This window comes from Panthera pardus, unplaced genomic scaffold (genome assembly GCF_024362965.1).
Source record: "Panthera pardus isolate Hobbes unplaced genomic scaffold, ASM2436296v1 HiC_scaffold_25, whole genome shotgun sequence".
Lineage (NCBI taxonomy): Eukaryota > Metazoa > Chordata > Mammalia > Carnivora > Felidae > Panthera > Panthera pardus.
This window is the reverse complement of record NW_026526821.1, coordinates 61,522,018-61,540,403: the sequence shown is the minus strand read 5'-3', so window position 1 is coordinate 61,540,403 and position 18,386 is coordinate 61,522,018. Positions and strand designations below refer to the sequence as shown.

General features: G+C 38.4%; 1 protein-coding gene across 1 annotated transcript in view; it reads right to left on the bottom strand.

The window, feature by feature from the left end:
* Window positions 1–18,386, bottom strand: part of TMEM131 (transmembrane protein 131) — a 234,990-nt gene that overhangs the window by 111,218 nt on the left and 105,386 nt on the right. The window contains exon 4 of the mRNA XM_053890619.1: window positions 14,698–14,766. Coding sequence (XP_053746594.1) covers window positions 14,698–14,766 — 69 coding nt within the window. The remainder of the gene's footprint in view (window positions 1–14,697; window positions 14,767–18,386) is intronic.

Sequence of the window (18,386 nt, the reverse complement as noted above, 5' to 3'; positions counted from 1 at the left end):
GAACAAAAAGAACAGTGAAAGCAAAGGGTTATAACACACTAAATAAAGAAGAGAATATATGAGTCTATAATTGGGATCAACAACCTTTTTCTGTAAAGGGCCAGACAGTAAATATTTTAGACTTTACAGACTATGCAATCTCTGTCATAACACTCAAACTCTGCCAATGTTGTGTAAAAGCAACCATAAAGTGTAAATGAGCATGTATGATTATGTTCCAATAAAACTTTTATTTACAAAAATGGGTGGCAAGGGCCATAATTTGCTGACCTTTTGTTTATAGTGACAGTCAAAGGAAAAAGAGAGGATGATACTTTTCACAGAAAAATCTTGGCTCCTAAATGAAAAAAAAACCTGCTAGAATTTGAGGAAAAAAAGAAATCACCATTTTGCAATTATCAATGTAGTAAATGATTTAGGCAAGAGTCAATAATATGATAAGTAGGTAGAACTATTAAAATGAAAGGTTGCTGGAGAACATGTTATTAACCCCACATATTACTTACTAATTACAAAAAGGAAAAGGTACCTTTACAATGTACAGAATCTGGTAGAGAGTACCTTAGGAAGTACTCAAACTCAGCATCATTAACAATTAGAAATATGGACCTTATTGGCCTCCTCATGTTATGTGATGGGAAATATACATTATCTATATAATGTTCTTGACAAAGGTATTTAGCCTGATTCTAATCATGAAGAAATAATGAGGCAAATCCAGTTTGTGGACTATTCTATACATCAACTGATCTGAACTACAAAAAATTCTATCTTATAAATGCAAAAAAGGAGAAAGGTAGTTTAAAGATTAAAGACACCAACCAACCAAATACAATGTGTCATCCTTGATTTGATCCTGGTTGGGGGACTGTATACAATAATGGACATATTTTTGGCGATTAGGGAAAACTGAATATGGTTATGTCTGTCCCTTAGGATTTACATACTAATGAACACAGGGATGAAGTAGCAGGATGTCCACATTTACTTAAAAAAAAAAGTAGTCTCTGTGTGTGTGTGTGTGTTGTGTGTGTGTGTGTGTGTGTGTAGAAGAAGAGAGACAGTAAATGTGCTAAAGGTTGAATCTTGGTGAATCTAGATAAAGATTATATAGGTATTCACCATATTATTCTTCCAACTTTTCTGAACTTTTAAATTTTTCAAAATTTGGGGAAAACATTAAGACTTTCTGATTCAACAAAGTATGGGATGGGAAAAGTGAACAGGTGACAAGCTGGGAAAAGATATTTACAATATCTAAATATATCTTTAGACTTTAAAGTTATTTCTAGCTTACAAAAGGAATTTCTAACAAGTTAGTAAGAATCCCGAAAGTAAAAAGGTCAAAAGATATGAACAGGCAATTCACAGAAGAGGAAACCCAAAAGGCCAATAAGCATATAAAAAGATGGATACTGTAACTTAATAGCAATCAGAGAAATACAAAATTAATGATGAAGTACCACATTATCCCTATTTAACTAGCAAAAACAGAAAGTTGGCTGATGTTAAGCATTAGTACAAATACAGGGGATGTGGAAATATAGGAAGGCACAGATAAGCACAAAAGCAACCAGGCAACACCTAGACAGTGAAGTGTACTCACACTTTATGACCTATGCATTCCTCTCCTGGCCTTATATTCCAAAGAAATCCTCATGAAAGTCCATAAGTGAACCTGCAAGAGTATTCACTGCAGGGCTGTTTGTGGCGGTAGGGTATTAGAGATAATATGTATAGCCACTGAAGAAGGAGTTATGGGTAAAATGTGGATTCTTTGCTATGGTTAGAAATAAGAGAACAGATGGACATCTAACAAAAATGAAGCTTTAAAAAGGTAAGAAAAAGAAGGAACTATGCAGCCACTATGGAAACAATATGGAGGTTCCTCAAAAGTTAGTAACAGAATTACCACATGATCCAGCAATCTTATTTCTTCCCATATCCAAAGGAAATGAAAACAAGATCTCAAAGAGATATCTGCACTCCTATGTTCACTGCAGCATTACTCACAATAGCTAAGGAATGGAAATAATCTAAGTGTCTGTCAATGGATGAATGGATAAAGAAGATATGGTATGCTTATATACAATGGAATATTATTCAGCCACAAGAAAGGACATCCTGCCACTTGCAACAACATGGATGGACCTTGGGGGCATTATGCTAAATGAAGTTAGACAGAGAAAGACAAACACTGGTGGCTACCAGGGGTAAGGGGGGGCAGCGAAGAGAGAGATGTTGGTCAAAGAGTACAAACCTCTAGTTAGAAGATGAATACGTTCTAGGGTTCTAATGTCCAGTATAGTGATTATAGTTGTTAATACTGTATTATGTACTTGAAAGTTGCTAAAACCTTAAATGTTCTTACCACAAAAGAGAGTGGTAATTATGTGCTGTGACGACAGTGTTAACCTTACCATGTTAATCATTTTGTAATGTGTAAGTATATCAAATCAATATGTTGTGTACCTAAACTTTTACAATGTTATGTTAATTACATCTCAATACAGCCAAAAAAACCAAAACAAAACAACAACAACAACAACAACAAAACCCCCCCAGAATGATCTATATCACAGTATCTGTATACTGAAACATAATTACATAAACTAAAAATATATAATAATATCTGACTGGGTAGCATATGTAAAACTACATATATACTTTATGCATTTTTCTATGTGTATATTTCATGAAAAAAAGTAAACAGCATTATGGTAAAGTAATGAGAATACTATGGAAAGCAATACTACTCTATAATTATTAAGCATCACCATATAAAACTAGAATAAAGCACTTGGAGGGTTTTTTTTTTTTTTGGTTTAGAGTGACCATCAGTTAAGATGGTTTTGTTACTTGAGGTCAATGAGTTAAAAGGTATTTGCTGAAGGCCTACATGTAAGCCAGCTTTATCATGATGTTGGCTTATTTTTACAGGTGATTCTTATATAACTGTACGATGCTGAATCCTGTTTAGTCAAGAGAGAGCCCATATATTAAATATGATCTCCCAAGAATTCAATTTGAAAAGTACTTTAACAAATGCTACACAAAACAGAATATTAGAGAACTCAGGACAGAAGTATTATAATTAAACATTACAATAAATAAAATCAAAGGTCATTTTATTGTCCAAGTAGAAAGATTAGTTTGTTTCCTTAAGGTTTCTGTTTAACGTCCTCATTAGGGCTTCACTTTTTTTTTTCTCCAAAATCCTTAAAGTCAAAAGTTGGTCAGAATTTCATGTATTGAATCTGACTTTTAATATAGTCACATTATTTCACCTGATTTTCAAATTCCTTATCATCTAAATCAACATCAAAATCAATTTACCACCCCTTTACTCATTTTTTTTGCAGCTTTGTCTATACTTTAATCTTGGATTATTTTAAATGTTGTCATTTTTTAAATTTTATTTTTTGAGAGAGAGAAAGAGTGCAAGTGACAGAGGGGCAGAGGGAGAGGAAGGGAATCTTAAGCAGACTCCACACTCAGTGTGGAACCTGAAGTGGGGCTCAATCTCACGACCGTGAGATCATGACCTGAGCAGAAATCAAGAGTTGGAGGCTTAAATGACTGAGCTACCCAGGCGCCCCTAATCTTGGATTATTTTAAACATTTTGTCTTTTCTACAATGGAATGACAGTCTCTTGTTCCATATTACACAAAAAAGTCAGGTTCATCTAGATAAGGTTTACCAATTTGTAAAGAACTATTCGCTGTCTTTTATAACACTTAACCCATTTTAAAGGTTTTGATTAATGGTTTACACTATGGTTTATTTTACACATCATTTGAGAATTTCTTTATAATGAGACATGAAGTTTTCTCGTTGAGGTTAATGTTTTCTGGTGCCTCTAAGGGCTAAACACCAAGTCATATTTCCCTTCTGAGAGCTCAACACTGCAGATGCTACAAACTCTTGTTACAAGTGGGAAGGATGTAGAAGCAAAAGACTGGTCCAAAATAATTTCATGGCTTACAGTCCAGCCACCATGAGGTCTACAATCTTTCTGTGGCTTAAGAGTCCAACTGTGAGGAAAAAAAAACCAAAGGCAGAACCAGGGCTTAGGTCCTGAGGCAGGGGCAGAGGGGTATCTGCAGGAGGCTTATAACAACACATTTAGGGTTAGGAAGTAGGAAGCTGATCGCCCTCAGAAGCTCTTCAAACTGAGTGGAATTCCTCTTGCTTCTGAGACTTTCTCAGGAGCTAGACCCCTTAACCAACAGGCTCATCAAGTGCAGGTGGGGGTCACAGGACCATGAAACAGTTAGGGAAATAGGTACAGAGCCAGCTGGGGTCTCAAATTTTGTGTGTGATGCTGCAGGGAGCTGTACAAAGACAACATGGAAGATAAAATTCCTTTTTCTCAAGCTTTATATAGATATGTAAATAGAATAACAGTACACGGAAACAAAAATGTCCTTATATCCTGAAAGTTTACCACTACACTCTTTCACAATTCAAATGTCCTGCAGGGTGACTGGCAACCAGTCATTCACTCCCTATGAATTCGATCTTCCCGTTTTCCCTCCAATGACCTCAGTGTAATCAATCTCAGTTAAGATAAAGAAGACACGGTATAAGACAGACGGGTAATCTGGGGGTTCCTTCAAGAAGACGACTGAAGATGGCCTTCTGTAGGAGAGGACTCCGGGGTAAGGAAACAAGCTTGGAGGCATAAGGAGCCTGGCAGGGGGGAGTGGATCAGAATGCTTGATTTGCAATGCTGCTGAGGCTAGTCTTGCCCTTTCTTCCAGGGATCAAAGAGGAAATGACACACCCTACAGAAATGAATCTTTGCTCAGGGGAGAAGGGTCATCTACTCGTGCTGTTCAAAGAAGTTAGTAGTAACAAGAACAGAGGGAACATCTCAGGAAGGGTATCAGTAGGTCACTCTAGTTATGCAGGCTTGGACAGAGTAGGCTTCCTGCAGCTCTGGGCAGTCCACACCACAGGAAGCAGAAGGAGTCCTCCTAGGACAGAACTGCTTACAGACTTCATATTAAAACAGCTTCCCCTGCCCCTCCCTCTCCCTCTCTTCTCTTCCCTTGGAGTTGTGAACAGAATCCATGATAAAATGGGAGACTGAAAAGAGAAGTCACACTAAACCATGAAAAACTCTGGTCAAGTACTAATGCATGCTTACTTGTAAATAAATAAGCAGCACAATTAGTTTTCTGCTACACAACAAATTACCACAAACTTAGAGGCTTAAAATGACACCCATTTATTATCTTATAGGTCTGTAAATCAGAAGTCCAGGCCCAGCATGACTGCTTGATCTGCTCAGGGTCTCACTCACACATCTTCCAGGCTCATTCAGGTTATTGGCGATATTTAGGTTGCTCCCAGTCTCTTGCCATATGGCCCTCTCCATTTCCAAAACCGGCACAACAAACTCCCTTACATCAACACCTCTCTTGAAATCACTGCCATTTCTGTCTATGACTCTTACAGCCAACTGTGGAGGGCTCATGACATCATCTCAGCCTCACAGATTATTTCCCTGTTTTAAAGGCCAACTGATTTGGGATCTTAATTACATTTCCAAAATCCTTCACAGCAACATCTAGATTCATGTTTGACTGGGAGAAGGTGTGTGTGTGCACCCTGGAGGCCAGGAATTTGGGAGGCCATCTTAGAATTCTGCCCGTCATAAACAGCATGCGAGACACTTGGCTAGACAGGTGAGATTTAAATTTTTTTTTTTTAATGTTTATTCATTTTTGAGAGACAGAGAGAGACAGAGCATGAGCGGGGGAGGGGCAGAAAGAGAAAGAGAGACAGAATCCGAAGCAGGCTTTAGGCTGAGCTGTCAGCACAGAGCCCGACATGAGGCTCAAATTCACGAGCCATGAGATCATGACCTGACCCAAAGTCAGATGTTTAACCGACTGAACCACCTGGGCGCTCCTAGACAGTAAGATTTTAAAATTAAAAAAAGATTTTCAAATGCTTACAGTGCCAGTTCTGTTTGTTTCCATTGTCACCTACTCCAAAGACCAAAGGAGGGCCAAAGAGGACAGTGTGAATTATTTATAGATAAACCAAGTGGAATCAAATACACAGCTGTTCTCTGTGCTGTCTGTGCAGAGCTACTGACTGTCCATATTTCAGAAGAGTCTGAGGCACAAAAGAATTAGGAAGAAGAAGTTATGAACTAGAGACTGGCTTGAAAAGTAAGCTGCAATTTTGTGGTCAATGGCAAGTTTCCCATGCCACAGAAAGACAACGCAATGCCAGGAAACAGCTGAAGAAATGGCTGAGCAAGTGCCCTCAGACAAACCTTATGAATGACAGTGACACAGCACTCTACCAAACACAACTTTTGGCAGGAAACTGGGTCAAATCAATATGCAGTACTCTGTACCACTCAATTACCACAAAATCTGAACATCTTCTTAAGCACATTTTAGATTGAGGGCTGAGGGGGCTGTTGGTGGAATAGTTAGAAACTTGAAAAGCTAAAAGGCACCAAACATCTCTTTAGAAGAGAACCTACCTGATTTTACTGGACTATGAAAAAGTGACTGGAAGAAACACCTTTCAAGAACTGAATTTAACTTGAAAATAAAGACCTCCATTTTAAGCAACAGTTTCCATTTTTCTTCAAGCCATTAGGTCTCCATTTTAAGCTTTAGATTTGAAATCAAGATTTTCTGTACTTAATAATTACATAAACCAAAGAACTCAGCAAACCAAGTTTCCACCCAAAGCATCTTTCTGCACTCTGCAAGAAATGTTTGAAAAAAGTTGTTGTTATGGAAACAGAAAAATATTTAACAGCACTGGCATAAATAACTGAGGGGGGTGCAGAGGGATGCGGGGAGGTGGCCATGCCCAGACTGTTCCAACTAACTGTTAATAGAGAGATGAGGGGAAGGAAGGGGTGAGGGGAAAAGAGGTAGAATTACAGAATCAACTGAAATGTAATAGATGAAAACAAAGAAAGCCTATTTTTGAAGAAAGTTAACATGATTTACTACGAAAGAAGCTCTAGAGGGCAGTAGGAATGAGCAAAGTAGTGAGAGGAGTCAGTTACAGGGGGGTCTAGAAAGCAGCCAGGGTACTAGAGTGGCATCCTTGCTAAGAGGCCTGAAACTCTCCTGGAAGCCCTGGATGACCATCAGATACAACTTGGAATGGTAAATTCTATCCAATTGAAAGTTGTTCCAGATACTGCAAAGGGTGTTTTAAAACCGATTTACCAAAAATGACCACAAGCAATGGAAATAGGTCACAGAAAACATACAAGGCAAAACTTCAGTGTGTGAGTCAAGGTAGTAAGCAATGATAACTACTTACACTTTTTGGAAAAATACTGTAAAGTGTTCTGTTAAGGATATTCTTCTCAAGTCCTTAAATTATTGCTATACATATCAAGACAATGAAACATTTCCAGCATGGGCATTAAGTCAGTACACTGCCGGATCAAGTAGAAAAAGTGTAACAAATGTTCATTGTAGTCTGACAAAATCACTTGAGAATGTAAAATTAAGTTAACTGAAATCAAGAAATCAATAGGCAATCTTGCTGGACTTAATCTACTGAAGGGGCACCTGGGTGGCTCAGTCGGTTAAGCATCAGACTTCAGCTCAGGTCATGATCTCATGGTTCGTGGGTTCGAGCCCCATGTCAGGCTCTGTGCTGACAGCTCAGAGCCTGGAGTCTGCCTCAGATTCTGTGTCTCCCTCTCTCTCTGCCCCTCCCTGGCTCGTGCTCTGTCTTTGTCTCTCTCTCAAAAATAGACATTAAAAAAATTTTTTTAAAATAAGATAATGTACCATATGTAAGTGTTAAGTGTGGTGCACCTGGGTGGCTCATTGGGTTGAGCGTCCAACTCTTGGTTTTGGCTCAGATTATGATCCCAGGGCCGTGGGATCAAGCCTTGTGTTGGGTTCTGTACTGAGCGTGGAGCCTGCTTTGGATTCTCTCTCTCTCTCTCTCTCTCTCTCTCTCTCTCTCTCTCTCTCTCTCCTTTGCCCCTCTCTCCCACTCATGTTCTCTTTCTAAAATAAAATTTTTCAGAAGTGTTGAGTGTGTAACATGTACCAGAGACACAAAAATAAATAGGTAAATTATCTTCACAGCCTGGTCTAGCAGGGAAACAGACATCTAAACAGACAATTAGAGCAAAACCCAGCACACTGACATAAGTCAGTAGATGTCATGAGTAATGAAGACTCTAATTTCATTTCTGATGTTTGATTACATCCCACACCTGGGCAAGCAGATAAGAAAGCCAGTTTTCTCTCTCTCTCTCTCTCTCTCTCTCTCTCTCGGATCTAGTGAGAAGTTCAAACTTTGCAAGTTTGCCCCAGCCTCACCAACTCCTTCCTTCCTGCCAATAAAAGCCAAGCTAGTCTCCTTTCTCTGCACTCTAAAGGGCATTTTTCAGACTTGCTGGGGAGCCCACCCTGCATGCTTCATTCTGTGAATATAATAAACTTGGTGTGTGTGCATGTGACATTATCAGTCTTGACAGCTGACCCAAACTTTGGGTCGGGATCCACCCCACCTCTGTGAGGTGAACACAACACCGTGGAAGCAGACAGAAGGCACTTTTGACCTCTGCTAGGCAGGCTGGGGAAGGCTTGCTGTACAGAGAAGAGGAGTACTCTACAGTACTAAAGGTCATTAGGGATTCAACAGGCCAAGGAGGTTGTAGTGGACTCCAACTGGAGTATCTGCCCATTGTATGATTTCTCTGCACTGGGTGAAACCCTTATAAACATAGGGACAACACCTGGAAGGCATGTTCACTATCAAATACTCTCCTTGTTTGTCTGGTGGGGTTCATACATGATCTAACCATAGGTGATCAGTGTGCTACTCTTGAGATTTTTCAAACTAAGGGAAAAGAAGCTATGAATGTGGTGATAGAGGGAGGCTACAGAATATAGGTCTGAAGAGCAGTCAGTGGATTTGTTTTCATCGTCATAGGAAAAAGATATTGGCAGTGGGAGAGAATAAGCCAATACAGAGTGGGGCAGAGATACAAGACTGAGAGAAGACCTCTGGCGGTGTGATAACATGGATCCTGTTGTCTCTGGGTCATAGCTGTATCTCTGACCTTTCTGCAGATATATTACAGTCCTCAGTATTCCTTCCAATATATGTTCATTTTTGCCTCTGTAGTTTCAGTCAGATTTCTATTACTTAGAACCAAACAACTACAGCACTAACCAAAACAGAGGGATTAAAGGCACCCGGTAACTACTGTTAATTTTCTTACAAGTAATACTACTATAGCTATGTAGCATGTTCTTATATATGGAAATGTGTGTTCAAGAGTATTGGAGTAAAATGGCATTATGTCCACTACTCTCAAATGATTTAAAATGGGCAAAAATATGAAGTAAATATGGCAAAAATATTTATTTTTGAATTTAGGTTAAGGGCACATTTATTACCTGTCCTTTCTCCTTTTTTTTTTTTTTATTTTTTTTATTATATGAAAGTGTCCACAGAATTCTTTTTACAGGGGAGACTCAAAGTATGTACAACATGCCTGAGCTTGGAAAGCCCAGTTACTTCAGGAAATGGTAAGTAGTGCTCCACAGGGGTGGTTTAGGGTGGGGTCGTACAGGAGAAACGTAAAGGACAGATTTTATATTGAGAAATTCAGTATTTATCCTAAAGACATCAGGAACCATCAAAGGATTTTTTGTGGGAAAGCATACAGGAAATGACATGGTTAGATTTGGATAGTAAAAAGATTTCTCTGTTGATAGTATAGATCATAAATTGGAAAAAGGCAGGCATGTGGTAAGAGTCTAGATAAGAAATGATGAGAGGGCCTGAATTAAGAGGAGAAAGGTGAGAAATCAAGATTAGAGAAAAGCAGATATGAACAATTGATAGAATTCTGGTAATGGATTTTGGGGGGGGAGGGAAGGGATGGAGTGCTTTGAGGTAAAGGAAAGAATCCAGAAAGCATCAGGATTTCTGGCTTTGGTGACTAACTGGTACCATTCACAGAGATTGGAAATACAGAAAAGCAGGACACACTGAGTTTAAGGTGTTGTTGCAAACACAAGGGAAGTGGTAGGGGGAGAGGGGCGAGACACAGATTGGGAAACCATAGGCATATGCCAAGGGCATGGAAGAGATCACCCCGTAAAAAACGTGGAGTTGGCTAAAAGGGGCTGAGGAAAGAGAAGCAGCTATAGTTAGGGGACAGACAGGGAACAGAACCCTGAAAGAGACTACAAAAAAAGAGCTTTAGACACAGGAGAAAAACACAGAGTGAGTTCACAAGGATAGAGGCCGACAAAGATCTGAGAAGGAGGAAGAAGTCAGCGGTGCCACGTACTCTACAAGAGATCAAGAAAGACAAGATTAGTGTTATCCAACAAGAAGACCTAAAGTAGGGCAGTTCCAGGGTCGATTAATTCAACACTATAATCAAGGACGCAAGTTCTTTCCACTTTTCCACTTTCAGACAAATTTTTCTGGCTCTATCCTTAGACTAGCACCCCTAATTGCAACATGGTTCCCACAGTACCCCAGGTATTGCCTGCAGACAATATTCAGCATGGAAGAGAGGTATTTCTTTCTTAAGTCTCTTTTTTAGAGTGGAAAAAAAAAATCTGTTCCCTGAAATCCTTTAGTAACAATCAGTTACTTCCTAACCCACTGAAAATTTACTTTCTGCAGTGAAAACGCACAACTTCATTCTCTTTGTACTAAAACTACTTTCAAGTTTCATAAAAAGAAACTTAGCTCTAAACTGCTGGGCAAATTCTTCCAGTCACATTATCTGCAATCTTGTAGGGTCAAAATTCAAAATTTAGTAACCTCTTTGTTTACATCCATGTGGTGGCTTTGTGGTCTATGAACTGGAGTGGGCTGAACTATAGTCCCCAGAATTCCCTCATACATTTCTGCGTAGGGTGGGTTCCACGTGATGCTCTCTCCTGAGAGCTGGAACATGGAAGGGAGGCAGCCGCCATTTTGTAGCATACATATACCTTCTCCCAGTTATTCACTCAAACACCAATGTAGGCGCTGCTGGGAAGGGACTCTGCAGAGATAATTCAAGTCCCTAAGCAGCTGACTTCAAATTAATTAAAAGAGAGATTATGTAGACCTCTTTTAACTAGTTGGAAGCCCTTTCAAAGAGAAGTTAGGCCTTACCTAAGAGACTCCAAATAACAGATGGATCTGCAATTGTTCTGCTTCCTCAGCATCTTCCCTGAGAACCTGCCTGTGGATATCAAGCTTTAAGTTCCTGCCCCTGGGGTTCCAGACTACTCATGATCTTCCATTCCTGACTGCTTGCCCCTGTACACTTTGGGCTTAACCAGTTACCACACTGTATAAACCAATTCCTCATAAAAACTCCACACATATATATACTCACACAGTCATATAAAAACTCTGACTGAACCCTAATATACATGTGTTCACATCTGCCCCCAACTCCTACTTCTACAGATCCACTTCTACCTTTGTGAGAAAAAACAAACTCCATTCAGTGCTCTCAGACTGGACAAAGAGAAGTTTAAAATGGTAGAATGGCTTTTTTTTTTTTTTTTTTCCTTTCCACTATTGTGGGAGTAGCATGTAAATTTGCTGGCTTAGGGAATAGTCTAGTATACCTACTATATTCATTTCCTGTGCTATACCTAGGACCTCATGCTAGGCTTCATATAATTTTCTTCACTGTATTGCCTGAGCCTTGCTTGCACTGGAGTTCACCTGTCCACTCACACACTTTCAATAAACTTCCACACTTTCTCTCAGCTCATGAGATTTCAGTTCCAGGCTCTTAAGGAAATCCCATCTATTTCCTCTCTAGTCACACATTAATTCACTTATTCTTACCAGTTCTCTTTGTGCATGACACCAAATTATTCTCTAGCCTAAATATTAATTGAAAACCTTTATATTCTGCATATCATTTCATCTTACAACTCCATTCTTAGGACTTTCTCCTGAGGATATAGTCATGCTGTATTTAAATCATTAGCTTCAGCACTGGTAAGAATTAAACTTAAAACAATATAAAAAAAATAAATGAATTTAACAGATCTATCCTTACAATTTAATGTCCTTTAATACCATAAAATAAAGTAACAGATAATTCAATGGAATAAAGAAGAAAATACACTGTATTATGTTTAGAAAGCAGGTTATAAAACAGTCTGTGTTCAGAAAATATGGTTATGTTTTTTGTGACTCGATAAATAAATATAGAGGTATGGAAAAAGGACTTGAGCTATAAAAGTTCAATGTTAATGTTTCTGAGGGGCTGAACTGTTGGTAATTTTTTATTTTCTTCTTTCCCTTGGTAAGTATCTTCTAAGTTTACTACAGTGGACGTGCACTGCTAGCATAATAAGCAAAATCCCAGTAAGTTCTGTGGTGGTGATTTAATAATCTGTGGCCTAGAACAGGAATTCCTCACTAGCTCTGAAGGATCTGGTATGGACCTTGAGAGGGATGTCTAGAAAATCCCTGAACCTGTGTGCAAGATGCCATTTGTATACAACTGTGTGTCTTTGTGTGAGTTTGGAGAGAGAAAGGAAGAGGTTCACAGCTTTCATCTAGTCCTCAAAAGATCCCATGGTCAAAAAAAGGTTAAAATCACTAGTCCAGAATCCTGTGTGACATTATCTCAGTTTCTCCTATTTCAGGGATGGGGCATTATTTAAAGGATCCAGGGAGAGAGAATTTGGAACAGGAATTCCTAATTTCTATTTAGGCATTTTGTACAGCTGAAAATGTCTTTATCTCAAGTGATGTATACAATTTATAAAACTCTCTAAAAAAACAAATTATATAAAGTGAAAAGGGCTGGATATAACTTTTGACAAGATCTCTCCAGAATAGTTACTGTTAAGCTTTCCAAGTAAGAATACCTGGTGCTTGAGACTAATAGTTTCAGTGTTGTAGGTTGACCTCCTCTCCCTGCCCTCATGCATCACTATAAATACTGCTCATGCCCTAATATCAGAATGTTTCTTCATTAGTCTCTGTTCTGGTCCACTCTAGGATGAGAGAACATACTTAAAGAGAATTTTACTGTAGAGATAAAACTCACTGTTAGAAAATAATGAAATCTTTTATGAAAGTCAAAGTATGTGCCATATTTCTTTAAATCTCTTACATCTGACAGAAGGAGACTGTGGGTGACACATTACTATGAATGGATTAAGGCTCTACTTTATGTTCCTTGCAATCTCGACATTGTACCTAAACTGTTTTTATAAGAAATGATAGTGATGTGTTTCCTATCTAAACACTATGGTCTTTTCTTTGTTTAAATGTTTATTATTTATTTTGAAAGAGAGAGAGAGAGAGAGAGAGACAGAGAGAGGCAGGCAGAGAGGGAAGGAGCGAGAGAATCCCAAGCAGGCTCTGTGCTGTCAGTGCAGAGCCTGATGTGGGCTCTATCTCACGAACTGTGAGATCTTGACCTAAGCAGAAATCAAGAGTTGGGCGTTGAACCAACTGAGCCACCCAGGCATCCCAGAACATTATGGTCTTTAAATCTAACACCCAGAAGTCAAATTTTTTTTTTTCTAAGTAGGCTCCATACCCAGTGTGGAGCCCAATATGGGGCTTGAACTCATGATCCTGAAATCAAGACCTGAGCTGAGATCAAGAGTCAGATGCTTAAACTGAGCCACCCAGACACCCCAGAAGTCAATTTTGCTTACATAATGACTATTCCAAAATATTGATTCCATCTAGAAATGCCCAAAGAATCACACGAACTTTTCTGTGCACTCCCACCACCCAAATCCATGATCTGTGTCAGAATATAATCTCCTTAGAAGATGGCGGCTGCTGTCAGATATCTTACTATTAATGCTAACTACTCTAACATGGTTCTACACAAATATAATTAGTGTATTTGATTATTCCAGGTTTGAGATTGGAAATAAATTATTCAAACCTAATGTGTTTACTATAATAAAAAATGACTAATTACAGTTTTGACAACACTAAAGAAAATTACAAATTTCATTAACTGAATCAAAAGAGATCTACATACAGTTTCTCTATCACTTAACCTTTCAAATTCTTTTTTTCTCCTAACTTACCAGAGTGTCATTACTCTAGCAGTTATATCACTAAGATATTCTCTTTGTCTACTTGCTAAATTAGGTTGGAACCAAATACAGATGAAGACTTGTCTTCTCCTCAGTGTATCTGAGATGTGCAAAACCTGATACGCAGAGGTAGAAGGGAAGCCAGAAATCTGGTTTGAGGAAGCAATTCTGTGGTTGAATTACAACTCTCTGCAGGATTTTCTTTTGTTTGTCCTTTTGGGTTACTGATAATATTTATTTGGTGATATATAGAAGTTTGCACTTTAAAAGCACATGCAAACAAATAAATACTGTATCTTTCTATATCCACATGGAAAACTTAAATAATAAAAGTGGAGATAAAGTGCTAATCAGAAAAGTAACCTAAAAGTTTCATGCAGCTCCTGAATATAAGATCCTTTGAACCAGGGACTCTATAGGTAGTTATCTTTCAAACTTCAGAAGTTAATACTCATAATAGATACTTGCTTCCCATTTTCAAACCATATTCAACAACACGGTTTCCTTGACGACTTGAGAATGTAACTTTCTCATAGAGACAACATGGGTGAAAAGCAAGACAAATGCATGCATAAAATACAAATAATAGTTTAATGAGAAACTATGGTCTGAAAATTTTAAACTTACTGTTCATGGAAATCCAGCATTGGTGGCTCAAATCGTATAGGTCTGCAATTACCCCGGTACAGAGATATACTGTAAGTAAAAAGAAAACAGCGTAAGAAATAATTCTTTAAAATATATATCCCCAAACTGAAGTCAGACACTTGAATTCTGTCACAAGAAAGAATACTTTCTAAGTAAGAATACTCAGTGTTTGAGCCTAACAATTTTGGTGTTGTATGCCGACCTCCTCTCCCTGCCCTCAGGTGTCGCCATAAATACTGCTCGTGCCCTAATAATCTCAGAATGGTTCATTAGTCTCCATTCTGGTCCACTCTAGGATGAGAGAACATACTCAAAGACAATTTTACTGTAGAGAGAAAACTCACTGTTAGTTAGAAAATAATGAACTCTTTTATGAAGATCAAAATACATGCCATGTTTCCTTAAATCTCTTATATTTGATGGAAGGAGACTGTCATCTTTAGGAAAAATGGAGTCTAATGTCCTATCAGGATTGTGCATTACTTTTCTTATTAGATGAAATCAAGAAATGTACATTTTAAAAAATGAAGAAAAGGGAGTATTTTTCCTATTCAAAGGTATGTGAAAGCAGAAAATGCTCAAGTAGATTCAATGTTGAAATTTATTTGGTTGATATAGTTGACACCAACATATCTAAATATGTTCACTTGTATTTTTTGATACATGCACAATGAACAATAAATAGTCAACACAACTACACATCCTTGGCAGACAATACAGTATACAGACAAAAACCACAATCACATTGTAACAAGAGTGTCAAAGGAACTAAACAAAAATGAATTTGGGGACAAAGTTTTAGGAACTGAAATAGCTTTTTCATTTGAGAGTTTGGAACACATTGATCTATAACATCTTAGCCTAAATATATGAATATCATTTCTAAGTATCCCACTTGATACTAGAACTTGTCACCAAAACAGATTTCTGAACAGCAAACCTCCTAAACATCACCATGACACGCCCTAACAATGATGCAATATAGAAATGACCGGGAGGATGTGGGGATGTCCACATGCCTCTAGTCATCTGTTTAAGCACAGAGAAAGTAAAAAATTCAGGAAGCCACTAACATTTCTAAATAGTGAATGCTTATCTTTCTGTTGTATTTTAAGAAATGATGTTAGAGCAAAACCATTTTGTAAGACTTTATTTCCATTACCATAATTCACAAGAACACAAGCTTCAAATGATACATTAGAAATATATTAGAAATAGACAAGGACATTGAGAATATGTTGCAAATTTAGCTTTAACTCAACTCTGCAAAGATTACATAGTCTGAGTAGTAGAATCAATGTGCTAAAAGTAATGTCTAAGAGTTTTTAGCTTGATAATCCCTCTACATATGCTGAACAGAAAAGATGAAAAACACAAATAAGGAGGAAAACAGCAAATTTAAGATTCTACTTTACAAAAAATCTAAGATCCTACTTTGCAAAAATCTAAAGACACTGGAACAAAGAACGCACAAGTGCCCCCAAGACAGGAGCCACTTGCAGTGAGAGGTAAAGAATCTACTCTCTTTTGATTTCTGCTCTCCTTAGGCATGATATAACAAGGATACTCTCTGGCACCTTTAAATCAAGGGATGCCGACTAGCTCATCAGTTTCAAGGGTGTGAAACTCAAACATACAAAATCTTAATCCAATCAAGGGGGAAAGTATAATGCATGAAGCATATGTATATGTCATTAATTTATATATATAAACATTGACTGTATTAGATGCTAGAAATATAAAGAAGATTAAAATACAGTTGTTTTTTTTTTCTCTCTCACAGAAATGAGAATCTATTCCCCAAGTTGCAAATGGAAGCATCTAAAGTGGTCAGGTAAGATCAAAAACAAAAACAAAAAACATGCACACCCCCACTGACTCAACACAAAGGTAGTGAATGCTTGGGGCTGTCTAGTGGCCAGTGCTATGGGAACAAGGCAAAGAGCCTGCTCTCATTGCACTAACATCCCAGTAGGGGAGACAAAAGTAGAACCTACAAGGTAATGATGGGACATACAAAGAGGCAGACCAAACACGGTAGGAACAGAGAAGCCTTCTGTGAGGAGGGGTGCTGCAGCCAAGACCTGAGTGGTGGAGATCCGGGGGAAGAAAGGAGACATACCTTGGCATGTTGAAGAACAGAGGGCCGAAGTGGCCAGAGTGACGGGAAGGAGGGGGTGGAAGTAGGAGCTGAGATCAGAGAAGTACAAAGGCCACGTCTCCTTTCAGGAGACTGCATTTTATTCTAAGTGTAACAAAAAGCCTCTGTAGTGTTTTCAGCAAGGGAGTGACGTGATCTGACACATCTGACAAGGTTAATTCTAGATGCTGTATGCTGTAGGATCCCCAGAGTGACAGCAAGGGAGTCTCGCAGTAGTCCAGACAAGAGGGGATGATGGTAGCAGTGGTCTGTGGGAGTGCGAGGCAGTGTGGCGAGAAGTGGCTCTTTTCTGAATGTATTTGGAAGGTAAAGGCAATAGGTCATGCTGATGGATTGGTTTTGGAACGTGAGAGAAAGGAGAGAAATCAAGAATGACTTAATTCTAAAATTTTGGCCTGAGAAACCAGATATGTAGTCATGACATAGGAGGTGTGGGTAAGAAGTGAGGAAGGATAGACAGTTTAGATGTTCAAGAGTACTTATGGCTTTAGACATTTAAATTTGAGATGTCTTATCTAAATGAGATGTTAAGTAGGCTGCTGGATATATATGGTTATTACTTTCCATAAAAAAGTTACTGACTTAAAAAAAAAGTTAATGACTTTTTTTTACATTTTTATTTTTTAAAGTTACTGATTTTTGTGTACTGATCTCATACCCAAGTCACTTTGGCAAGTTGATTCTAATAGTTTGTCTATAGATTCCCTTAGATTTTCCTGTCACTACCTGTGCTGCCAAAATGATCACTATCTTTGATTACCTCTGTAGACAAATCATCTGCAAGCAATGGCAATTCTATTTCTTCCTTTTAAATCCTTAGAACTTGTTTCCATTTTTTAAAAATTTATTAAAAAATTTTTTTTAATGTTTTATTGTTTGAGAGACAGAGAGAGACAGGGCGCAAGTGAGGGAGGGACTGAGAAAGAGGAAGACCCAGAATCCGAAGCAGGCTCTAGGCTCTGAGCTGTCAGCACAGAGCCTGACGCAAGGCTTGAACCCACAAATGTGAGATCATGACCTGAGCCGAAGTCAGATGTTTATCTGACTGAGCCAGCCGGGTGCCCCTTGTTTTCATTTTTTATGCTTTGAGTGGGCTAAGACCTCCCAAAAAGTGCTCCACAGAAGTGGTGTCTGACATTTGTTATTTACAGATTTCTCACAAAATATGAGAGGGGAAAAATACATAAAGATGATTCCCTCATAAACAAACATGTATTTTCAAAACAACAGCAGATTTATGTCTAAGAAACAGTTTAATATTTGAGTGGGTACAACACAAGTTGTCACAGGTATAATCTTATTTAAAAAAAACCCCAAAATTCAATGACATAGCTGTCATGTATCCACAGCTGACGGAAATGTTTGCTACTATGCTTAATTCAAAAAATTTCTTTTAGGGGCGCCTGGGTGGCTCAGTCGGTTGAGTGTCTGACTTCGGCTCAGGTCATGATCTCGCAGTCTGTGAGTCTGAGCCCCGCGTCGGGCTCTGTGCTGACAGCTCAGAGCC